Source organism: Manis pentadactyla, chromosome 3 (assembly GCF_030020395.1).
Source record: "Manis pentadactyla isolate mManPen7 chromosome 3, mManPen7.hap1, whole genome shotgun sequence".
In the NCBI taxonomy this organism is placed as follows: domain Eukaryota; kingdom Metazoa; phylum Chordata; class Mammalia; order Pholidota; family Manidae; genus Manis; species Manis pentadactyla.
This window is the reverse complement of record NC_080021.1, coordinates 168,349,021-168,375,593: the sequence shown is the minus strand read 5'-3', so window position 1 is coordinate 168,375,593 and position 26,573 is coordinate 168,349,021. Positions and strand designations below refer to the sequence as shown.

Genomic DNA, 26,573 nt, shown 5'->3' with positions numbered 1-26,573 from the left:
TTTTCATTATCTGAAATCTATTATCTCCCCTTCTCTTTCTTATCCTTAATAAAAATAGACACGATCCTCTTTCCTTTATACGACTCGTATATCAACATCTCTCCCCCTCCGCTTCTCCTCACCAAATTCATTTTTTTAATCAGTACAATTTTCTGGTCACATTAAGCACACAAAATATGCAAAACATATACTTTACACATTGAGTGTAAAATATCCAGGTGAGGGTTCTATGTATAGAATTTTTTGCTTATAAATTGTCATTCTTTCCAATAGAATTGTCATCATGAAGATTTATTGGATCCTTGTTCTGTAATAGTTGACTGTTAATTTTTTTATAACTGTTATTCGATTTCACTGACAATTTCAAACAACTTCAGCTTCTACCCCTAGAAGACTGGGGAAAGGATGAGCACTTTTGAAGTGGTTGTGGAATGATATTTGATCACAGAATACATCTGAGGTACTGAGGAGTGCTATAATACGAAGAGAAGCGAGACTATTTCCCAAGTATACAGCATGATTATAATATCACGACAGTGGTTTTCATTTGTAATTTGTGAAATCAGCTTCATGACTTTATAATCATCCTGTAGATGTGCAGAAGGGCACAGCTTTCCTGCATGGAAACTGATGAAGAGGAAAGGGGTTTCTGGCAAATAGCAAAAAGGCCCATCTGGTGGGAAAACCATCCATCTAAGTTTAATGACAGGCTGCTCCAGGGGCTGTGTTGATGTGATCACTTAGCTGTTTGTGTAAAATGACCTGACCTGCCATCTCTCATGCCTCCAGGACAGTGCCATCCTTCATATGCCTTCAACACAGACCAGCACAGTGCAGGGGGGAAGGGCATTTGGCGCCCACTGTCCCCGGGGTCTTCCTCACCTACCACTTCTGGTTCCTCTCCTCTGGAAAGGAGACCCCTTCCATCTTCCAAGCAACTAGCAGTCATCAGAGGGCACAGCCTGCGGAGCTTTAATCCTACAGATCTTTCCCCAGTGAAGCTTCGGACCCAAGGGAATGGCAAAACGGTAAGGGGGGTACCATCTGGGATTTGATGTATGGTGTATATATTAAAAGAACCAAAGGGTATTAACTATTCTGAAATATTGGAGAAGCTGTTTTGGTTGTCACAGTGAGTGGGGGCCATGGCTCGTTGCGCAACCCTGCAGGGCCTCACGTATGCAAACGATGTTGCCTCACTTCATCAGTTGTACCAATTGAGGAGATAGAGACACTGACTCATCTATACGATTTTCTGCTTTGGTTTCTTTTGTGATCAAAACAGATAGAGAATGATCAGTGACCCTGGAATAGAATGACATTCAGTCATCTACTTGAGTACTGACCTTATGGCTTTGACCTTATTAGTACCTGGTTAGCATTCTAACCAGGCACATACTCATAAATGTGTGTGTGTGTGTATGTGTGTGTGTGTGTGTGTGTGTGTGTGTGTTTACTTACACCTCTGTGTCCTACCAACAAAATGAGAATGTCTTTTCTCCCTAACTGGGACTATGAAAGTAAGAATCACCATTAATAAGTTGTGATTGGGACCAGTGATTTTTTTTAATTCTAATGATTTGAGCATGGAAAATCTTAGGAAACATATGTTTTAAAATTTTGTAGACATTAACAAGATCTTACTGGAAGGTTTTACCCTATTGCTAATTACTATTCAAGGCAATTTTGTTCTCTATTGATTTCAGGTTTATCCATCCTCTGTTTATAGAAATGGAACAGACATCATCTATAATGTAAGCATCTCCTGAGAGAATTGCTAAATTTCTTGTATTTATGGATACAAGTAAAACTATTTTTCATACCTTGTATATTTATGTATTTATCTTAAAAACCTGAAATTTATTTAAGAGGCTTGGGTGGTCAGAAAAATCCTTTATCTTTTTTGCTTTGATCCAATTTTTGAATTGCTCATTTTTATAACAAATGCTTTTGTTTGCTATCGTGATGTTTGTTTTTTCTTTATTTCTGTTGATTTCGTCAAGTATCATGGCATGATTTCCCTGAAACTGGAGGATGACAGTTCCCCAGCTCATAAGAAGAAGGCCCAAGTGCCCATCACTAGTCAGCCACTTAAGACAAGCAAAGTGGCAGAATTGCCTCAAGCAGATAAGGTGGAATCCACAATGGACTCACACTTCCCCAGACAGGTATGAAAATCTTTTTACTTCCTAGTCACCTTACAACAAGCTGTTTGCTGGGTCATAAAGCAGCCTCCAAGCTCGGGGATAGTTCATGCAACATGAACACTACCCAACAAGTGAAAACCTAAGGAGGTAAGTGTGTGATCAACTTACATTAAGTCAAATCTAAATTGCCTTCTGTTCCATAGGACCGGTTGCCCTCATTCCCAAGGGACTGCACACTGGAATTAAAGGGACTCTTTCACTTTGAAGAAAGCCTCCAAAAGCTATATAAATGCAATGGGAGGGCCTGGAAAGCTTGGAGCCCCAAAACCCCGGTGGGACACAGACCGAGCAGCCGACATCCTTTGCTTGCAGTACGTCCTGTGACAAACTAATAGGGAATGATCTGTCGCCTCCTGCTACATCTGCCTGCCCTTGTTACACTGTGAAGGTGGAGAAGACAAATGGCCCAAGCAGTGTTTTAAAAATCACCGAATACATTAGTTAGTCAATACAATTTAGAAAGGTGTTTTCTTATTTTGTTTAATTATCAGAATGTCAAAGGTGTAAAATGGAAACTTCGCTGAGTTTAGTATTGTTTTCTGTAAGAAGCCACTGTGTTTCTCAAGGGGAGAATTGGGACTAGGGGCTGATGTTTCTGGTGAGAAAACTACTCTATTCAAGTTGGGGACTCATAGGTCTCTTTAAGCTGAGGACAGACCCCAGATGGTAAAGACCAGTATGATGTGAACACAGAAAACTGTTTTACAGGAGGTGGAAGGCAAACCCTGCCCAGCTGGGTGGCACCGTCACTCAGGCTACTGCCACTCCTTGGTCACAGAGCAGAAAGGCACCTGGAGCACAGCTGCCGAAGCTTGCAGGGAACAGTAAGAATCTCTATTCACATTTGATTGATGTTCTCTTCTCTACTGTTTCTCTATTTTCTCATGGAACTGTAGGGTTGCTTCATTCATTCAAGTGTTGAGTGTCCAGTATCTACCAGGCTGTGTTTTAGGAACCAGGAGGGAGTTCTCTGCTTCAGAATGGATTTGGGACTGACCTGGATAATGTATTTCTACTTAGCACTTTTATGTTAAAATTGTGCCTTTGCCGCAACTCTCTTTTAGTCCCTCTATCTCAATATTTTGAAGAAAGTCAGGAGCTTTTCTGAGTCAGCAGCACTGTAGTTTCTATCATTTTCTAAACTAAATAGGAATTCCTCCCCACCGATTTGAAAATATATAGCAATGAAAGGTCGTTTACCCTCAGAACTATAACAGGGCAAGATATACTGATGATTGTGACACCAGACAGGTTGGACAAAGGGTCATTGAACACTCAATGAAGGATGACTTGTGGTCAAATAATGACAAAATTTATCTGGTTTAGAAGGATTTTTAAAATTCATGTGATCCTCTTTCCTACCTACCTGGATGTTATCTAAAGCAATGCATTTAGACTAATACGTCCCTTGGCTGGAAACTGAGACTAGAGAATCCTGGTGAATATTGGTCAAAACTTATACTTCATCCAATTTTAGAAGTTATGCTTGTCTAAAAACACTGTTAATAAAATGAAAGGACAAACAAAATTTGGAAGAAGCTAATTTCAAATCATATATCTGATAAAGATCTTGAGTCCAGAAAATACAAACAGTTCCTACAAATCAATAACAAAAAGACAACCTGATTTAAAAAATTGCAAATGACTAGGAGACTTCACAAGAAAAGATACACAATTAGTCAATGAGTATATGAAAGGTGATCACTACCATTAGGAATCAGGGAATGCAAATTAAAACCACAGTGAAATACTGCTGCATACTCATTAGAATAGGTAAAATCAGGAAGACTGACAATACCAAAAGTAGAGCAAATGAAACTAACTCTTTTGTACTTGGTGGGGAGGGAGTGTAAAATGATACAACTACTTTATAGAGCTACTGTCTAGTGGTTTCTTATAAAGTTACATGCATCTACTTCATCCAATTTTAGAAGTTATGCTTCTGTGACCTTGCAATTCAGTTCCTAGGTATTTACCCAAGAGAAATAAAAATACAAGTTTAAAAAAAAAACATTCACAAGAATTTCACATTTTTCATAATAATAACAGTTCATTTGTCTTTTTGTATTGATTTATAGGAGTTCTTTATATTTTTTCCATCAACAAGGGAATAGATAAATTTTCTAAAAATGGTAAGTTATTTGGAACAAATAAATGCAATAAACAATAAAACAATAACATGGAATGAATTACTTAAACCTCCAACAATGTGGATCAATCTCAGAAACATTGTACAGAGAGGAAGTAGACCACCATATAAGACTACATATTGTGTGATTTCATTTGCATGAAAAGGAAAAACTAATCTATTAGTTGGTATTAGAAATAAAAAATGACTATCTCTGGCAGGGATTGTGCAGTAACAGGAAAATAGCATGAGGTAAAAGTCTGGAATGATGGATCTATTCCATGTCTTGCCCTGGGTGGTTGTTACATGGATATTTACAATTGTCAAAATTCATCATACTGAATACTTAAAAATTCATACATTTTATTGTATGTAAATTATACCAAAAAAATTGAAAAACTATAATTAAATATTTTAAAAGGGTCAAACCAACAACCCTTTTCTTCACTGGTGTATTTCATGTCCTAAGTGTAAGTAAAGGTACCATAGAGGTTAGTCAGTAGCATTCAGGTTTTTGTTGATGAGTTCATGGTATAAAATAAGTTAAAATATTTTTTTCAATCTTGTAAATAATCATTGTTTAAATGCAATAGTCCCATAATGCTGTATGTTAAAGAACAATTAACATGTTGTTCTACCACAATAACTGGGTCAGCTTTTATTTAAAGTTTGTCTTAGTGCATTGAAAACTCAGATAGGAATAGTGGTATCAGTCTTTTTTCCTCCTTGAGGAAAAAGCTTTAATGTGGAATCAAAAGCTCTCTTAGCCAGCAAGGAGAAGATTGCAGCATGCGACAAAGGGAGATACGGTTTCTCTACTGACAGAAATGAAGGTAAGTGCAGCAGGCAGTTAAGCTCAGCCAAGGTTATCAAGATGAAATTGCTGCTGGGGTTTATTGGTGAAACATAGATGAACAGAGCAACAGATCTCCCCAGTCTCAATTTTGAATCTGCCCAACTATTGTGCATATTCCAGTGGCTCTCAAATGACAGTGCAAGTAACCATGCTGGTCTATAATAAAGTTTTAATGGGTCCTTAATGTTGTGAGGAAAATGAGGGCAATGTGTGTTATGTAACATCTTTCCATCCATTCTTCAGTGTTGGTATAAGGTCACCAAGTGTCTTTTCTTGGAAGCACGGTTCTTTATTCTGAGATTATGATCTTCCGCTTTTTTGACATCAAAAATAATTTCTTATGAAATAATGGTAACTTATAATAATATTACTGATGTCTTCATGTTGACAACCCTGCATTAGTCTCCTGATATCTTATTTTTTTTAATGTTATTGATCTGTCTGTTGCAGCTGGGTTTTGATGGTAAGTACAGAGAGTAGTAAGACTAATTATAAAGGTTTCTTTATAAATCTATTAATGTTATACAATTCACTCATAGCAAAAATAAACTTAAGGTGCAAATTAATTTAAAAGCTGAGCTACTTACTTATGCATTTGACCTAAGATTTCATCTGTAACTTGGTTTTAAGCACCTTCATACCATGACCTTTTTACACTAGCCTGACCTAGTTCCACACGTCTTCCTGCTAATAGGCCTTACTTTTATATTATACTTTATAAAATTCTTTCCTGTATTTTAGTTTATTTGAATCTCCCATCACTTCTGTAAGGGAAGGAGGAATTATCTTTTTTTTATCTGAAAAATTATATTTTTCAGATAAAAGAGATTCAAGGAAGGAAAATCATTTGCTCATGGTCATGCAGGCAAGTAAATGGAAGAGACAGGATTTAACTTTTTATTATACTCTCCGAAATGGCTCCATAAATAGAAGTGATATCTCATCTCAGGTGTATTGACAAGCATACCTTTTTAAACTTTGTGTTGGGCTAACCTGAAATAGGTTTTCAAAACTATGTGTTAATAATTTTGTATCTTTCACAGCAAAGACATATTAAGATTTTTATTAAATTATGGATCCTAAAGTTTCCTTTGAATTGGAAGTAAAGTAACCTTTCAGGGTAAATTTTAGGTACAATCAGGTTCTGAGTTTATGGATTCATTCATTCAACAGATAATTACTTGGGCACTTATTATACTGGGAATGTCTATATCAGACCACACTCTTAAGTATTATTTCCCAGTATTGGCCTCACAAACAAGAGCTAAATTCCTCATTCTTCAGTGAGCTTCAGAGAAATAGATACCAAAGCTCTCCAGGTACAGTTGCTCTATATGGCAAGTCTTTAAACCCCGCATTTCATATCAGTAAGGTTGTCACACAACCTTGATAATTCCTTCCCAGGTTCCCTTAGCACAAAGCTTTATCAAGACTATGAAAATCACTAAATTAAAGTTAACAGAATTTCAGCTTTCATTGAGTTGGTACCTTACTATTGGTCCAATTAAAAAGTTCTCTGGACCTAAATATAGTAATATTACATTTCCAATTTATAGTTACAAGAATGTTTGTTGGTTGTATATGTAAGAATAAATAGTATTTAGAAATAGTAGAAATAGAAAGATATTTGTTATGGAGTAAACTATTATAAAATCTATTATAATAGTGATGGAAAATTTCCATTTCCCCTATTAATTCAAGGGGTTTAGTGAACATATCTAGTAGCTCAGACATGATATTATAAGCAAGTTCAGAACTAATTTGTTCATATTATTTTAATAAGCTCTTGTCTCAAGAAATTGTTTTAAGGTATAGAACTGTGATTTCTTTTTAGTGTAAAATTGAGAATGCTTTCAAAACAAAAGAAAGGTTTTTGGAACAATTGGAGTTTTCATTGTATTTTAGAAAGTGACTATATGTCTATTAGTAACATAAATGGTTTTGAGTTATACATTATCTATTCACCATATTTTTCCAGAAGTTAAAACATGTATCAAGTACCACTTCTGGTGGTATACCAGGGTATGAAAGAAAAGAGGTAAGGAAAATGTATAATGGTGTGAGATTTCTAAAATATCAAAAAAGAAGTTCCTGAATCTAAATTTAGAAACAAGTACAAATATTTGATCTGATTGTATTTGTAGGAATTACTTTAATATGCATTTTGTTTCAAAAGGTTAAGAATGATTACCCCAAGAAAAGTTAATACCTCTTACAGTCATTTCAGAAACTGTCTAGCAGAGATTAAAAGCAAACTAAAAGAAAAATAAAATATCTCCCTATCCCATTGGATTAGTCATTCCAAGAGGGACATTTTTGGGTGGTAAGGCCACGCTGCCTCCTCAGTATAATTTTTCTCTGCTACCATTCAACATGTTTTCATTCGTGCTGTGGGCCTTCCTGCTTCCCTTTACCCACTACTTTCCTGGCTCATTTTGTTCTCTTCTCCAACCCCTTTGGTTTGAAAAATAGGTATTCTGGGAACTATCAATTCCTTCTGTGATGTAAAAGTCATAGTTTCAACACTACAACCTGGATATTTACCTTTTCATGATGTACTTTTAGATGTTTTTAGATTCTATAATAAGAATTAATATGCATTTAGTATGTTTTTTATTCTGTCTCAGGACCTGTTATTTAATTCTGGGCTATGTTTCCGTGCCCTCCCTTGCTACCTAAAGGTCCTTTATTAGAGAGTCATTTGCAGCAGCCAAGTTTCAAGAACAGTAAATGTTACTTTATCCCGTGTCCCTAATCAGATTGCCAATTCAACCCAGTCTTTATCTCCAATCTCCTTTCTTCCCCATTGGTGTTTTATTATTTTTCTAACCCAGAGGAGCCAGACTCCACGATTAGGTATTTCTTGAATTTGCATATTGTAATCTCATCTGCTCATTTCCTTAGGCAGTCATTGTACATTTGGTAATTCCATTATTATAAATCATTATCTATGAAACCATCCTGGTTTCCTCAGGAGTGTCTGGAACCCCTGCTGGCCTTTCCTTAAAGAGTTTCCCTGAAATATATCTATACTTAATCAAAAAGTTTCAAAGAAGTACATGTTTATTTCTATAACTAAAAAATTTAAGGTTTCTGTTTTTAATACTCTGCTCTGAATGCCTTCAAATTTCAGAGCTGTCAAAAGATTTTTATTTGTGTGTGTGCCTATATTTTATTTTTACATCTCTCTGTATACACATCTATAGAGACACTGTCCACCATATTTTATATGTATATGGGCATAAAAGAAAAGGAATGTTTTTATAAAATATTCAGCATACAAATGCCTAAGAATTTCCTTTTGAGGATAGTTATAGTCTAACACTTACCTATTCTAAACACAGCTATTTTCCCATCTTGCTCTTTTGGGACATTTTTCGTCTTGGAGAGTCAAAAATGAAATCAAGCTTGTATTTGACCGGCTAAAATTAGTATTTTACTAAGTCTGTTTTTAAGACATTTTAAAGACTCTTAAGTGGTATGAGATATTAAATATCCTTGAGTAATTACTTCCTGATGATGAAGACGATCCTGAAGTCACACCCATTGGGGAATTAGGAGCAGAGCAGGAAGTGGAACCCAGGACTCCCACTCTCTGTCTAAATACACCACTTTAACTGAGGCAGACCCTCAAGCCTTTCCTGCACCTGTGTTTAGCACACATTTGATATTCTGTGTTCTAAACCCTCAGCACCAGTCTGGATGTGAGGGGAGGGGGAAGATGTGTTGTCATATCTGCTGTAACTGTCAGACAAGAGCTGACAGTAAATAATGAGGTCAGAGCCAAGTCACAAAATCTTAATTCAGCTGTCTGAGGCCATTTAGAGAAGCAGTAAAGAGGCTAACATTTCTCAGAAGGCCAAGAAGTCAATGCTGTATTATAGAAGCACTCTAAACAGTAAAAAAAAAAAAAAAAGGTAAAAAAATAAAAAGACAGTAATACTGGCATTAGTAGGAAAAATTCATTAAGAAATAGGTAAATTATGTTCACCATATATGGTCTGGAAAAGCAGAGAAATGAAACTGAAGTTTAGAAAGACATAGGAAAAATGAATAAAATTCAATTCAGCAGTTGTCTAAACTTATACAAGTATTACTAATTTTGCTTCTGACTTTTTAAAAATATCAATGGATACTAGCCGGACAGGAAGATCATGGTGACTTTGTTTCTTGTTCAAAAGTTTCTACAGTGAAAAAAAGAAGAATAAAAGAAAATATAATTATCTATTGGCTTTTTACTTAAAACATGTTTAAAGAGCTTTTAATCAGAACCACTGGGGACATAGACACAATCTAATATTACTTATAGGAATAACTCAACGAGCTGCAAAAATACTTCATAAAGAATTCCCATCCCTGTTAGAGTGCCTTTCATCAAAAAGACAAGAGATAACAAATGCCGGTGAGGATGTGGAGAAAAGGAAAGCCTCATACACTGCTGGCAGGATGTAAATTGGTGCAGCCTCTATGGAAGGCAGTGTGGAAGTTCCTCAAAAAATAAAAAACAGAACTATTGTTTGATCCAGCAATCTCACTTCTGGGAATATATCTGAAGGAAATGAAAACACTGTGTGAAAGTCATATTTGCAGCCCATGTTTATAGCATGTTTATTATTTACAACAGCCAAGACATGGAAACAACCTGTGTCCATAGATGGATGAATGCATAAACAAGTTGTGACTGATGCACACTCACGCAAAAGAAGGAAATCCTGCCATTTCCAACAGCACGGATGGAGGATGGACCTTGAGCACATTATGCTAAGTGAAATAAGTCAGACAGAGGAAGACAAGTACTCTCACTTATATGTGGAATTAAAAAAAATACTAAACAACCTTATAGAAAAAGAGATCAGATCTGTGGTTACCAGAGGCAGGGGATGTACAGTGGGAGAATTGGAGGAAAGTGGTGAAAAGGTACACACTTCCAAGTATAAAGTAAATCCTAGCGATGTATGTTCCACGTGATGACCAGAGCTACCACCGCTGTATGTTGTCTATGAAAGTGTTAAGAGAGTAAATCCTAAGAGTTCTCATCGCAAGGAAGAAAACGTTTGTTTTCTTTTTTGTGTGTGTATATATGAAGTGATGGATATTACCTAACTTACTGAATTGTTTTATAATAAATGTAAGTCAAGCCTTACACTGTACACCTTAAACTTATTTTTAAAAAAGGAGTTCTATTTTGGGGGAAATATTTATATATGTTTGTAAGAACAGGTCTTTTACTTCTACACAATATATAAAGTTTGACAGTGAAGCCATGCTCATTTCACTGAGTAGGGTGAAAGGGTCACAGTTCCTGGGGAATTTGACTAACTATACCAAACTCAAAATGAGGGCCTCAAGTAATTTTAACAAATAGTTTGGGTTACCTTACTGATCAAATTGACTGGATAATTGCCAAATTTATGCCAGTTAAACTTTCTATGAGAAGAGTAGTATCTGGCCTTAAGTAATTAGTCTTTATGAGTAGATAGTTGCTGATTTTCTTGGAACACAATTGAATTTGTGTTTTAAAGCCCAGATACTATAATAAATATCACTTTCTTTGCTATCACCCACCCCACCCTGTGGACACCCATTAGAGTAAAAAAATAGAGTACTAAAATCTTGAAAGTTCTTTCTACGTAATAGACTTTTTTTTCTATTTCAAACTAACTTTTATTTTTGTTGTGCATTTCATATCAACAGACATGTTGAACCTGTCACTGACACTTTCCTTTTTATTCATTTGCCTGTAGTCACCAGGGCAGCCTTGTAACGGTGCTCTCCAGGCAGCATATGCGATGGCTCTGGGATATCAGTGGAAGAAAGCCCTTTTGGATAGGCAAGTATTTGCACCGTGCTGAGGAGGGAGGTGAGATCAGAAAGAGAACATCTCCCTTTTATGTGCCAGACAATTGTGGTTTACAATAACACGCAAAGTTAGATGATTGAACAGTCTGTCTTCTAAAACTCACCTTAATTATACAATACTTTCATTGTTGGGCATCAATCTCAAAAAATAATAAGGGATGTGGTTTGATAATAAGAGAAGTCAAGAAATGGTATTTTTGAAAGTGAAAGATTAGAAATAGCTGTAAAGTGGATGGTTAAATAAATTACAGAAGAGCCATATAAAGGAGTATTTAATATTAAAGGCATCTATAGAGCATTAAATATTAAAGGCATGACAAATTGCTTTAAGTTTATTCATTCAGTAAATATGGGTTGGATTAATCTTATATATAAAATATGTAAAGTCTTGCATTTATGGTGCAAGACGACTAGCATTTACACTGCTAAGTAAAAAAGCAGAGTCTACAGCATATGAAGCATGAAATCAGAATAAAAAGAGTATACACATGTGATATATTTACATACATATAAAGTAATATGCCAAAGAATTAGAAATGTCTTACCTTCAGTTAAGAATTATATGTGATCTTAATTTTATCCTTTGTTTTCCAAAGTTTTATTATTCTCTACAATTTTAACAATAATACAAATCTTCTAAGATTCTACTTCTAGAAATAGAATTCTCAGGGCACATCAAAGTCAGTATTCCTCACCATCTTTCCTTAAAGGTATTGTAGTGCAGGGAGAACTATAATAAATTCACTCTTGACTTCTCAAAATCTCTGTAATATCCAGTGTGTTTCTAAATTCTGAAATTGTGTGAACACGTTAAGTTACAGCTGGAAGATCAGTTTACATCCACAACTACTGATTTCAGCATTGCCCGATCAATAGTTGAAGCAAACAGTCCAGAAGGAGACAGGTTATTCCTAATCAAAAGTACTATATTTTATCCTATCAAAAATTATTGACTGAGGATCCAGAGAAGGTTACATGCTATGTAACTAAGACTATTTTCACAATTAAATTTGGTTTGGGAGATGTCAGTTCATGCTATTGCAGGAGATTCTTTTCTCATTTTATTCCTTTTTATTTCTGTTATGACAGCACATGAAGGGGGGAGGAATGCTTCTTTAAGAAAAAGTACAAAACTTTACAACATTAAGATGTAATTTGTAAAATTGCCAGTGGGAGTAGAGAGGCAAGTTGAGGAAAGCTGCTTTTAATTGGAATTGTAGCAGATAGAAAATAATCTTAAATTCCAGACTAAAAATGATACTTAGTAAGCTACTTTCAAATATGAAAACCAAGATGTTTAAATAATGAGGAAGAACAATAGACAACAGTATATCTTTTTCTCTACGATAAGAGTCCTGCTGTAGGAGAATATGAATCATAATTGCTCTTTATTAAACACTGACATATGCCATGAGCTAGCCATGCATTATTTAATCCTCAAAACAGCCCTAGGTATACTATTTTTATTCCTGTTTTCTTAGATGAAGAAACTAAAACTCAGAGGGGCTAAGTAACCTGCCCCCAAATGCTCAACTATCGAGTGGAGGACCTAGGATTCGTCTTTGGATCTGCCTGACCCCAAAGCTTTATGTTCTTAATTGTGTCTTATAAGCAGATTCCAACACTCTGTTTGTTCCATGTTTAGAATATAAGCTCATGTTTGCATGTGATTACAAAGCATAGGACACTAGACTGATAAGCTATCCAAGTATAAATGTAATAAAATTGTCTGGCACATTCTTTTGGTTCACATTAGGTTTGAATGATCAAGTACGTGCTGGTCACTGGGAGTGGATTGGAGGTGAGCCTGTCAGCTTCACCAACTGGAAGAGAGGACCCCCTCGACATTCAAAGCCTGGCAAGAACTGTGTTTTGGTTCAAAGACAAGGGAAATGGCAAACACAGAACTGTAGGAAGGGCAAAGCTCACAATTATGTGTGCTCCAGGAAACTCTAAATGTAACTGGCCTTAATTGGCCTTACAGGTTGTACACTTGGGATTTCTCATCTATTTATTTACAGAATTTGTGACTATTGCTCAATAGAAAACAAGATGTCACGACTGACTTGGTACATTTTTTTAAATCATAGTGTTTGAGTGATTCTACCCAGTAAAAAAGGATCATAGATGAATAGTTCCAGGAAGATTGATAAATGAGTGTTTCCTACAGGAATAAATGCCTGAAGTATTATATGGTGCAAGATTTGCTAATTCCAGAACCCCCATCCCAACCCCACTCTGTATCTTGGTCAGTGCTAGTTCCACGGTTCTTGGGTATTTGTGTCCCTGTCCCTCAAATGAGCCCATTCCGAAGTCTATATTGCAGGTGTTTCTGCTGCTTCAGTCTGAGTGAAGCTAACCCTACCAGTTCATTAGATCAAGTTTGAACTGCAAAAGGTTGCTTTTTCCCTCTGGAGCCCTTTCAAATGTGAAGCCTGAGATAGAGAACGTGGATACAAAGGAAATTTCTCTGTGGTGGAAAAGGAAGGCTTTCAATGCAAGAATCTTGCAGATGGAGGTTCATCTGCAAAACTCTATCTAGTTCAGGCAAGAATTCAGGAGCTCCTTGTACTTCAGAGATTTACCCATCACTACTCATGAGACATTTTCCAGTATGAATGTTGGCATTGTTCCATTTCAAAGCTAATGATTAGATTTCCCTGGCCTTACAGAGTCATGAGAAATTTTAAGTAACCCAAGACTCTGTCTTCATTCGTGTTTATAGCACTGACTGGCACTCCTCAAGGACATTCGGGACAGAGAATATAAATGAATGATGGTTGACACATGGAGGCAAAATACTGCTTCCTCAGAGGTGTCCCAGTGAACTACTCTGATGAACAAGGAATAGTAAAACTGAGCACAGAGCCCTTCGAAGCCTATATTCTCAGAAAGGATTCTGATACAGTTTTGAAGCCTTAAATCTTCAATATTTGTAGAAATGCCAGGTGAACTTGAATCTGCAGTCTAAAGGTAGCTTACTGATTTAATGTCAGCTTAGTAAAACATTTTTGTAGCAGTGAAGCATATTGCAACCTTACAAGAACTCCTTCCTGAAATCAAAGTTTAATTACAGGAAATTAGAAATTTATTTCTGAAACATTTACTCAAACTTTTCCTCTTTCACAATCCCTGAAAAATATGGTTGTGCCAAATGTAACTTGCTATATGAGTACTAGTATAACTTCAGAATCAAAATGGAATTTCCAAGCAGACTAGAGCTAAGGCATAGGTTTTATTATAATAATACCTTGAATGAAAAAATTTGGTCCAGTTTCTGGATATAAAATGTGACAAGCTTATTTCTGCTTATTTTTCAAGATTTTTATTAATAGAAATATATACAAAGAGAGGCTGGGATAAGATTTAGACATTCTACCACTTACATTTAAGCATCACTGTAGAACCAGGAGGCTCCATACCTTTGATATCACAAGTAGGCTCTGGGCTGGTAGAATATACAGGTCATCTGTATGAACGACAAGCACTCTGTGGTGTTTAACCATAAGATGCAACACCCATCCTTCGTGCTGGCTCCAGTCCCTTCTGATCTGCTGGCCTTTGCAGTGTGGGAAGGTGGGATGCCAGATAAGGCAATGAATAGTTGTTTACCTAAAGGGTTACCTCATAGGAGGGAAAGAAAAAGTTCAAGGAACAAAGAATTCAAGGTCCAGTCCTTCCTACTAGAACTTTAGAACTATATTAACTTTTTAAAACTGGAAATCCAGAACCATGACAACTGTGTAGAACCTGGTCAGCATGGTAGATTTTATTGTAAATTTCTGCAATGACAGTGATATTTAAGTGTAATTGTGAATGTTAGCATGAAGAGAGAATATTTTGATTTTTATAGCAGCTAGAAAAATGAGAATACTTAAAAAATATGCCTGATCATGAAATGAAGTGAAATCCTAGGAACTGAAAGAAGTTACAAATTAAAATTCAGGCAAGGTTAGGTTCATCATGGGCCACGTTCATCATGATCTCATTTCTTTCTCCTGATTGAACTTTTACTCAGGATGGGAAGCAGTAAATGATTGTTGTGGTTCTCTCCACCTTGATTGATTACTGTCACCCTTCAGGTTCTGGTGAGAGTAGGATGGAAGGAAATGGAGTAGTGGTAGAATGGGAATGGGAGATTATAGGAAAGGAAAGGGGAGAGAGGAGAGAAGGGTTGAGTAGGAAGAGATGGGGACTGATGGTCCCTGAGAAGCAGAGCATCAGAAAGAAGGTCCTGAATGCCACCCAGCTCTTCTCCCAGACTTGACTACTGCTCAGAAATGTTCAGCCCAGGGCATTGACCCAGCTGAATAGTATGTAGCTTTGAATGATGAATGATAAAATTCACCATATACTTGAAAACATTATTGTAAGTGAAAAAAAGATGGACACAAAAGGCCATGTATTAAATGATTCCATTTATATGAAATGTCTAGAACAGACGAATCTATAAAGACAGAAAGAAGATGAATTTAGTTGTTGCCAGGGGTTGGGAGGAAGGGGAAATTGGGAGTAACTGCTGATAAGTATAGGGTTGCTTTTTGAAGGGATGGAAATGTTCTGGAATTAGATAGTGGTGATGGTTGCACAACATAGTGCTACTAAAAATCACTGAAGAGAACACTTTAAAATGGTGAATTTTATGTTACAGACAATGTATCTCAATAAAAAACACTATTAAAAATCACCATATAAAATCTTTTTTAAATAGCTATCGATGGGTTGATGTATTTGCTACATGTTTATCTGACTTATCCAAGATACTTATTCCAATCTTTGCCCTATGTATCACCCAAGTTTTTATTTGTTCATATAGTTGGTTAAGGGGAAGAGAATGTTAATTGTACATATTTTTAAATTTATGGTACTGCTTTGTTGATCTTCTTCCTCTTTCTCCCCATTAACGAGGGGAGACCTGTGTCTGAATGTCTGTAGAATCCAGAGTGCCATGATTTTCTTAAAATTAATTTTACAAGTCTTTTGAACAGGAACATGCAGGAAATGAATACACATATAACTGTTCATTTTGAACAGTTTTTATAGATCTTATATTCTGTTGGGCAATAAAATTTAGTTTATCTTAAGACAGAGAGGAATAAAAATCAGCCAACACTTCCATCGAACGCCTTGTGGTAACCTGCAATAGTTTTCCCAAGCAATGAAGTTATAAGTTCACCTTTTGCTTCTATCCCTGTCTGTATTTTTGCTTCCCAAAGGCAGTCAATCCCAACTTAGCCTACAGAAGAAAAATGGAAATATACATATACCATCCTAAAACTGATCAAAAGAACTGGATCGGCTATATTAATATCAGAGTAGATTTTAGAGTAAAGACTATTACCAAGGATAAAGAAGTTATTCTATAATTTAAAAGTGGTCAATACATCAAGAAGACATAATAATCCTAGACATTCAGCATCTAATAACAAAGTTTAAAAATACATGAAGCAATAACTGCAAGAAGAAATAAAAAAATATATAATTACAGTATTAAATGTTAATACCCCTCTCAATAATTGATAGCACTAGTAAGCAGAAAATTAGTAAGGATACAGAAATGTAGACACCGTTAACCAAATTAGCTTAGTTGACAATTATAAAATGTTTTATCCAGCAATAGCATGACACACATTCTCTTCAAGTGCCCAGGGAACATTTACCAGGGCAGGCTATATTCTAGGACATAAAATGAGTCTCAATAAATTTAAAAGGATTCAAGTCACACAAAATATGTTCTCTGACCATGTGCAATTAAATTAGAAATCAATAACAGAAATATCTCTAGAAAGTCCCCAAGTGTTTAGAAACTAATTATAGATTTCTTTAACTCGTGGGTTAAAGAAGAAATCAAAGGGGAAATTCAAAAGTATGGTGAACTGAATGAAAATGAAAACAACGTATCAAAGAAATTTTACAACAGTAATTATCTATATTAGAAAGGAAGAAAAGTCAATCTCAGCTTCCACTTGAAACTAGAAAAAGAAGAAAGAAATAAGGAAATAGAAATTATCAGAGCAGAAATCAATGAAGTAGAAAACAAAAACAGTAGATAAAATCAATGAAATCAAAGTGGGTTCATTGAGAATATCAATAAAGTCGGTAAATCTATCCAGATAGATCAGGAAAAAATGAAAGAGGTCATAGATTACTAATATCAGGAAGGAGAAGTAACATCCTCATAGATTCTATAGCTACTAAAAGAATAAGAAGGGACTATCATAAAGAATTTGTGCCAATATACAACCTAAACGAATGGAAATATTCCTGGAAAGACACAACCTGTCAAAGCTCAATCAAGAAAAAAATGGATAACTAGAAAAACCTTGTTAATTATTACAGAAATTGAATTTGTAGTTTTAAACTTTCTCACAAAAGTTCAGGCTCAGATAGCATCAATACTGAATGCCATAAATACTTAAGGAAGAAATAGTACCAATTCTACAAACATCATCCAGACGATCTCAGTGAAGGAATATTTTCTCATTCTGTGTGGCTAGTATTACAAGGAACACAAATATTATATGACAAGGAAACTACAGATCAATATCCCTCATGAATATAGATGGAAAAATTCAAAACAAAATTTGCCAATTCAAATCAAACTATATATACAAAGGATGCTATATCTTGACCAAGACACTATTAAGAAAATGACAAGCTGCAGACTTGGAGACAATATTTACTACAAAATAGCTGATAAAGGATTTGTAGCCAGACTAGGTTTTTTTCAAAAAACCTCAAAAATCAATATATAATATTTTTTTAATGGGCAGAAAATTTAAATAGATACTTCACCAAAGAGGTTTTGGAATGACAAGTACATGAAAAAATATTAACCTATTAGTCCTTAGGGAATTGTAAATTAAAGGCACAATAAAATTTTTTAACATTCATGTTAGAATGGCTAAAATTATCAAGACTGACCATAGTAAATACTGGTAAGGACATGAAGGAACTAGAACTCTCAGACACTCATGGTGGAAATGTCAAATAGTTGAATGACTTTGGAAAACAATTTTGGTGGATTCTTAAAAAGTTAAGCATACACCTACTGTATGATCCAGCCATTCCACTCCTAGGTGTTTGTCCAAGAGAAAAGAATGCATATTTCCATTCCAAGACTTATAGATGAATATTCATAGCAGCTGTATTTGTAACAGCCAGAACTGTAAACAACCAAATGTCCATTATCATGTGAATGGATAAACAAATTATAGTATATCTTCATAATGAAATACTACTCAGGGACAAAAACAAATGAAATATTGCTACAACAGCCTAAGTTATTCTCACAATCATTATGCTGAGTAAAAGAAGTCTGACAAAAATGAATACACAGTGTATATGTACTCCATTTTTAGAAAATTCAAGAAAGTTCCAACTAGTCCGTAGTGATAGAAATTAAATCAGATGTTACCTGAGAATGGGAGAAGAGAACTGGAAGGTCAGAGGAAGGGCAAAGAGACAATAGTAAACTTTTGGGAGTGAAGGATATGTTCACTATCTTGATTATACTAATAGTATCACAAATATATAGATATGTATATATGCATGTGTTTATTCATCTCTATCCATTTGCACACTTTATGTATTGTTTATTGTATGTCAATTCTATTTAAATAAGCTGTTTAAAGGGAAACAATATCCACAGCATGGTGGAAAATTTTCAAAAGAAAATGAAAGCTATATACATGAAGATATCTTTATTTCAGGGCAATAAAAAGTTGGAACAAAATTATGTGATTTAATATCCAATGACAGAAGAATGCTTAATGGAATTGCCTCCATTGGAATGATCTTTCTATCACATTATGTTAATTTAAAATAGTGGAACATAAAATAAAATATGCAACATTTTAATAGCTACATTGCAATAAGCAAACTGATGGGAGACAAACATGAGGTGGGTTTGTATCTCAATTCCACCATTTACAAAGTATCCTAAATTCTTTAAACTTAGGTTTCTCATGTAGAAAATGGGGATAATCATATTACCTGGAAGAACTGTTGCGAAAATTAAATGTGAAACTATAAAGACCATGTGTGGGACATAGTAAGCACTCAATAAAGGATACCTTTTTAAAGCTGTGAAGTGTGTGTAGGGGGGATGCCAAGTACTTGGAAGAGGGTGACAAATTCTCGAGCAGTGGTTCTAACCAGTAAGCAGGGAAGGAGGATCTGGCAGTGGGAGAGTTGAGGTTTTAAAATTCTGTACTACAAATGAGAACTTTCTCACGTATTAGGAGTATTGTGTTGAACATGAAATGCTTCTGATTTTTGGAGAAATCTAGGTGACTCAGGAAGGTGTTTTTAAAACCCTAATATGCCTTGCTTTCAGTCATGATCCACTATAAACAAATATCTTTATAAAAAGGGAGAAGTTAGGGGATAGTTTTTCAGGTAACAGGAAGGATTGTTTGCTTTGCTAAAGAATTGTTTGTTGCTAAGAACTTTGGTGACAGTTATTTTCTAAGAATAGCTCCTCCACACAGCCACATTGTCAGAGTTTTCTTTTGCATTCAATATTTAAGGAACACAGTTGTTGCATATATGGAGGATTCATCATGCCCCAGAAGAACAGATGAAGATTTAAATGGTGCTAAATGGAGAGAGAGAGAGGTGGTTCAGGGTGTATGGGAGTTAGGAGGGATTCAGGCTACAAGTTCAAGGACCAAAAAGACCAGCAGAGACTGGCTCCCAGGAAGTCGCCTTCTTGCCTACAGGTTTCTTACCCATCAGAATCCTTGTGTCCTTTTAGTGACTAGCCACAAATAACAGGCTTTTTAGAGTTTCAGATTTGAACCAAGAGTTGACCTTTTGCAAATGTGACTAGGATCTGATCAGCTTTATGGCAAACTTGGGCCCAGGGTCAGTTATACAACAGAAGGCAAGCCTTACCGGAAAGTTCTGCTTTGCTTTCACATTTTATTGTCATGATTTTTCAGTTTGTCTCATGCCACCTTGTTACTTAATTCTCACAGCTCAGAGGGAAAATGTGTAATATTTTAATATTTATGTTACAGATACTTAACATTATGTTTCTGCATAGGTGTTGCCAAGATAGTCAAGCCAACCTTTATTTATAGAGGGTAGGAAATATAAATCTGTCTAAAATCTTTCATGAAATGAAGGTCTTAATATTTCCAGAGTTGATTTTGGTGCTACTTGTGGAGAGCCTTAGGGAGGGGTTGTCAGTACAAGGTGTCATTGTTTTAGGTTTCCTATCCACGACTTACTTTTTTCCCCAATTTCCCTCTTTCTTGGCAAGTTTTCCTTGCATTCTGTCCTACATTTGGCCCTGAGTCAGTTGAAAGCTTTGCAAGTTGATTTTCCATTCCCATCTGAATTTTAGCTTAGCTGTGGAACTGTTTTCCATGTGTTTTAAATCATTTGTCCATGTGTTATGAGCTTATAGGGACAATATGGTTCCCCCAAACTGCCTGCGTTTTATAAGCAGAAACTGGCAAGGTAGCCAGTGGTGGAATGGTTTTCAGACAGATGCCCCCTACCTACACTCATTTCTGTGGGTGAGACACCACCCCATCTTCTAACTGAAGGCAAACAATTTACAAGCTGCATAAAGTTACCTAACACACATACAGTCCTCTGGCATGAATTACCTCTCCTAGGAGTGTAATTATCCTTCAAGGGAGACTTGCCTGGGAACTGTGGCTGGTATGACCGAGTTCAAAGACCTACTCTGAGACTGTTGTCAGGCTGGAAAGAAAGAAGGGTTTATTCTGAGTCTTCCCAGATTCAGTGGAAATTCAATTTTAAAGGAGGGTCTAAACACAGAGGATTAAAAGTAAAGTTCCCTGGGACAAAGAGATACCTTTTAGAAAGTAAAGCACAACAAGGGCCTGTGTCAGAAACTTCTGCCCACAGTTTATTGGATTTGGTGTATACAAACAAATAATCATTAGCCTCCTAAGTGTAGAGTGAAGGGCCAGGAACAGGAAAGAAACAGAATCGTGCAATAAACATAATTCCTGTTCTCCAAGTTGCAACACTGCAATCCCCAGCAGAGACCTTGCTTCCAATGAGCCTTCACTCCCTGCTCAGGAGGACACTTGTGTACTCAAATTAAGCCAAGCCTGAGGTATTTTAAATGGCAGAGTAAAGGGGGGACCTGGCTTCCAGACACCCAGGAAACCCTGGTGTTATAGCTGAGATGACTCCCTTATAAATCTTCTACTACCCAGGGAGCTGCCTGGATGGCAGCTGGATGGAAAACATTTGTTTTCCAAATGTAAGTATTGTCCATTGGCCTGCTCTTGTAGCTTAAAACTGCAGGATTCTCGTGGCTCATTTGCCCACTCCAACCTCCCTTTCTTTCTCTATTTAGGACAAAATTTGTGAGAAGTGAGTTAATGTTGGAGAGTTCCAGTAGCGACAAAAAGGCATGGTGATCCTCAGAAAAAGGATTTAAAGGGAGTGCTGGGGCACAAAGCTGGATGTCATTAGGTTGATAGTACAAGTATTAACTTTGAAACTTTTAAAAGTGGAGGTTGGGTGTGGACAATTCTTTCCACAATTTACCTGTGAAGGTAGAGGATACACTGAAGTGCAGAGCCTTAAAACTTTTATGAAAAACCAAGAGACTTTTTTAAAAGATTCAAAGCAAGCAAACATTTTATAATGCTGACGGAAGGCAGCAGTGGAGGGTAGGGAGTTTGATGACAGTGGGGGAAACTTTCTGGTAAAGTAGGTTGGAACAGACGGAATTCTGGGAGTAGAGCAGAAAGGAGAAATGAATTGGTATGGGTGAATGGTCAAACGGGAAGAGAGTCTCCTAGCTGATGGCATCTACCTTTCTCTGTGGAAGAAGGGGTGAGGACATTTGCAGTGATGAAAGACGTAGAGCAGCCAAAGGTCTGAGATAATTAGAGAAGATAATTTTGAATAATATATATGGAAAATGAAGAGAGCTGACTAGTGTAATAAGAAAGATTGCTGGGCAGAGTGGAAGGTTAAGATGGGAGATAGTTAATTTATGCAGAATCCATGTTTGCCATTTTATCATTGCTGTCAGCACTCCACAGCCCAGATACGGTCCAGGGAAAGTAGACTGCTACGTGTTTCTGGAGCTGGAATTGTCCTCCATGGGAGCAAGAGAAGGAAAAGAGGCGAGAGAGATGGGAGTACTGCAGAAGCTGGACAGGGTGCGCCATGAATCCAAGCTGGAGAGGGAAGGCAGGGAAGCCTGGAGAACATGCAGATCTGCATTCACTCATTTTTAAACCAATAGTTTTGAGCAGCCACTATGTGGAAGGAACTGTTTGAGGGCCTAAGATGGTGCGTAAGAAAGACATACCCTCTGCTTTCATGGACTTTAAAATCTGAAGTGGAGACAGATGTTAAACAAGTGTTCGCAGAAATAATTTATCTACAACTGTGGTGGTACTGTTATAAGGATAAGTCAGGATACATGGAAACGACCGTGGGAGAGAAATGAAACAACAGAATCTTGTCATCAGAGAGTGGGACGTGAAACACAGTTTAGAGGCGGAGCAATTCCTAGGAAGCACTGGGGTCAGAATGTAGAGGAGGTGCGGAGGCCAGTTAGAGGAGGGTCATCACATGTCAGCCAGGCTGGTGAAGGGGACATGGTGTAATACTGAGGTATGTCACTGGTTGGACCCATCCATGTGGACCCTGAAGCCACCCAGAGTGACACTAGGATTAGAAGTGAAAAGAAATGCAATGAGCCAGATGGGGAAGGCAGGGCAGGCAGGTATTGTTTCTGGCAGGGTTTAGGGACCTGAAAGTAAATACCTGAGATCATGTAGCTTACAAGCTGTAAGGCAGGCCCAGGAATCAGATAAAATTTTTCTGGCTTCAAGTGTAGATACTTCCACTTACATTACTTTGTCTGAGAGCAGCTTTCTGCAGAATGAAACATGAGCAGGGTAAATGTTAAGGATGGGGAAGAAGGCACAGGACAGAGGTTTGGCATCAGTGGAGGCATCCTGGACTGGCAGTGAGTGGAGGCTGTGGGCAGTGGGGGATGGATGGGTGGGGGGAAGATGGGGAAGGTGCCTCACCTGCTGTGGCCTGCTTCTCAGATTTGCAGGAGCCCTATCTGCAGTCTTGGTAAGTAGCTGATTAGTCAAATGTAAGTATTGTCCATTGTGCACAGTAATAGACATACATCTCCCCAGTTGCAAAACATAAAGTGCTTCTCCATGGTGTGGGAGTGTTTTGGACAGAGAGCAGTAAGAAACTGAAACTGTGAACAGAATCATTTGACCTTCCAATGTCAGCAGGGATCAGTGCCTACAAGTAGAAATGGGGAATTTTTGTGGTGCGCTATACCATTGGGCCTTTGTCCTTTTCTCTTGGCTACATATTTTGTTTTCCTGTGATGATGTATTAGTTTTCCAGAGCAGCCATCACAAGGTTTTGCAGACTGGGAAGCTTAAACAACAGAAATTTATTTTCTCATAGTTCTGGAAGCTGGAGTCCAAAATCAAGGTGTTGGTAAGTGTGTCCTGCAGGCTCTCTCCTGGGCTCGCGGACCACCGTCTTCTCTTCCATCTTCACATGGCCTTTTCTTTGTATGTGTCTTTGTCCCAGTTCCTTTCTAATGAGGACACCAGTCTTATTGGATTAGAGTCCACCCTAATGGCTTTATTTTACTTAATTACCTCTTTAAAAGCCCTATCTCCAAGTAAAGTCATATTCTGAGGTACTGGGGGTTAAGAGTTCAACATATAAATGGGGTTGGGGGGGACATCAACCCATAGTAGGTGACAATTTTAAAAGAGTGAATATAAATAAGTTGATTACAGTGATTGCCTCCATGGTAGACAGGAAGCTTGGAAAGTCAGAAGATTTACTGTTCACTGTATGCTTTTTTATATTTTTTGTATTTTCTTATTGTGTCTATTTATTACCTAATCAAAAATAAAATTATTGCACAACATCCATTGAACTTCTTCGCACTCAACAAACATTTCTTGAATAAAACTAGCAGAAATGCAATGTGACACCCACTGTGCTTTGGGGATTTGAATCTGCTTGGAGATCCTGGTTAGTACAGGAATGGTACCTGCCTAGGCTTCAGTGTGTAACTTTGAGTAAAGTGGACTCTCTCTGTAGATTGCAAACTCCTCTAGGCCCGGACAAGGACACCTTCACCATTTTATCCCCAGGGCCTAGCTCAGAACTGGCACTCAAATATTTGTTGTAAAAAAACATGTATGTATGTGCATGTGTGTGTGTGTGTGTGTGTGTTGTATGGCTGGATGTATGAGTGCATCCAGTAAGAGGAGCACCTTTGGGGGAATGTGTTCTTCCCATAGAAAGCGGCAAGGGAGGGAGTGCAGGGGGAGTGGGGATTCCATGTTTTGAGTACTTTACTAAACTAAATCATGATAAAGGGTTTAAGGAGAAACCACTTACCCTATTTGGTCGGCTCTATTTCTTGTCTTTTGGAAAAGAAGAGAAAGATTCAACTCTACTTAGGATTCTTTATAAGTAATCTAAACTGCTGTGACAGTGTTGCTGTTCTCTATTTTGGAAAGAGAGGTAGTGAGAGGCAATGACATTCACCCTAAGCAGATTTCTTCCACAGGTCTGCCGGCCCCTATTCCCTTTTATGTCTCTCAGTTTAACTCTGTGCCTACCTCCTCCCCGAGCCTTGCTTCTCACCTTTTGTTGAGAAGGGTAGTTCTGGGGTTTTCAGGAAAGAACTTAGCCCCTCTCTTTCCCCTCAGGGAGCACTAAACCACTTTTTGGCTCCCCTCTGAAAGTCAGCAAGAGGAACAAAAAACGTGTTAGTATCCTCCCACAGAAACACGGGAGCTCCCCTGGGTCCTGAAGACATCCTAGTGCTGGGAAACCAGGTTGAGCTGTCATGGGAGACTTCAGATCATGCTGAGCATGCGTTGTAAACTGGAAGGAGTGACTTATGAAATTGGCCCCTCCAGCTCTCATGCAGGCCTGAGGTTGTCCTGGGAAGTGGACTCAGAAGGCTTGAGCTCAGGTAAGCTCAGACCTGGCTTTACCATGGTATTTGGTGCTCAATCTGTGGTGCTCTCTCCATGCAACAGCTCTGTCGTGTTCTCCCCATGCAACAGCTTCCTGTTATGTCTGGCGGCCTCCTCCAGGCCTCTATTTGGCTTCATCCAAACTGGGAGGTAACTAGATGCCTGTATCACTGAACACCCACAGAGGTAGCATTTTTTGCTAAAAGCTACAGAATGTTTATGCTCTTAAGAGTAAACTGTAGTGCATCACTTACATAGCTTTAGAATTGATGAAAGGACACAGGGGTGACAGGTGAATGTCATCTGCCCTTAGCTGTACAAGACCAGGATTGAAGACAGACTTATGTACCACAGTCCTCATCACTGAAGACTTCACTTTGCTAGATTTAGCCCTCAAGATCTTTGCACATTTTCTCAAAAGGAGTAACTAAACAGCAAAAACAAGTTCTCCATGGGTAATTTTTAAATGACATTTGTAGCACAAAAATTTGGATCAAAAGAAGGGGAGTTCAGGACTAAAGGTTAAAAATGGATACTGACATCCCTACAGCTAATACGGGGAAATTATAAAATGTATGATACCACCAGACTGTACAACCTGCTTGAGGGCAGCAACCCAGTTTTTTATTATTTCTATCATTTTCTGGTGTCTAACATGAAGCTTGGTCCACAGAGTGAGGCTTCCACAAACTTTAATTCAATAAAAATTATTTGAATTGCATCCTCTGTTCAGAGCTGAGCAACCTGAGAACCCGAGTGGACTCTCTGGTTTGGGGAAATGCTGGGTATTGTGATTGATGGCAAGGGAGCCTCAGGCACTACAAAGTCAAGTTTAAAAGGAATCAGGAAACATGTCATAGCTTCCTTCCATATAATATTTATAATTGGGGGCAGAGCAGCCCACTGTGGAAAACTTATTGCATTGGAGAGCTGAACAGAATTAAGAAATTCAAATAGCAGGCCACTGAAAGATTTTTTTAAAAATGGCAAATACCAATGCTTATTTATTGTGGATCAACTGTACCTTACTTAATATTAGCCAGGTTCTGTGGATATTTGGTACAAGAAAATATATCTCTTCTGATGGAATTCTGGAAAATTGATGGTTCATTTAAAAATAGTTCATTATTGTAGGGAAAGGGACTTGAGGCTTTATCCCACAGAAATCAGGTAAGGTTATTAAAAAGAATACAGATATCTAAAAAAGTGATTCCAATGGATCACCTCTTGGAAAGAAGTTTAATCAGTACTGAAAACAGGGGGAAATGTTCCAGGATTATGCGTGTTACTGAAAGCAAGGCCTATAGTGATGAAATTATAAGAGGAAACTATAAGCAAGTATTGGATTGATTCCCATTGGAAATACTGTTCAAACGGTATAGAGGGTCACTTGGACTCAATTCTAGGGTTTCAGTTTTGCAGCTATGTTTATTTCTCATGCCCTTGCCTGATTTATAATATTTTGGAATGACAGTCCTCTAACAAATTTTCCTTCATCTCTGAAGCCTCGTATTTCTCTCCATCTTTATTTA

General features: G+C 37.2%; 1 protein-coding gene across 2 annotated transcripts in view; it reads left to right on the top strand.

Moving 5' to 3' along the window:
- Window positions 1–19,134, top strand: part of FREM1 (FRAS1 related extracellular matrix 1) — a 118,624-nt gene extending 99,490 nt beyond the window's left edge. For both annotated transcript variants that reach the window (XM_036926669.2, XM_057498699.1), the window contains 7 exons: window positions 790–1,028; window positions 1,707–1,754; window positions 2,004–2,168; window positions 2,351–2,518; window positions 2,916–3,031; window positions 10,936–11,021; window positions 12,807–19,134. In XM_036926669.2, coding sequence (XP_036782564.2) covers window positions 790–1,028; window positions 1,707–1,754; window positions 2,004–2,168; window positions 2,351–2,518; window positions 2,916–3,031; window positions 10,936–11,021; window positions 12,807–13,006 — 1,022 coding nt within the window. In that variant the 3' untranslated portion in view covers window positions 13,007–19,134. The remainder of the gene's footprint in view (window positions 1–789; window positions 1,029–1,706; window positions 1,755–2,003; window positions 2,169–2,350; window positions 2,519–2,915; window positions 3,032–10,935; window positions 11,022–12,806) is intronic.
- The last annotated feature ends 7,439 nt before the right edge of the window (window positions 19,135–26,573 follow it).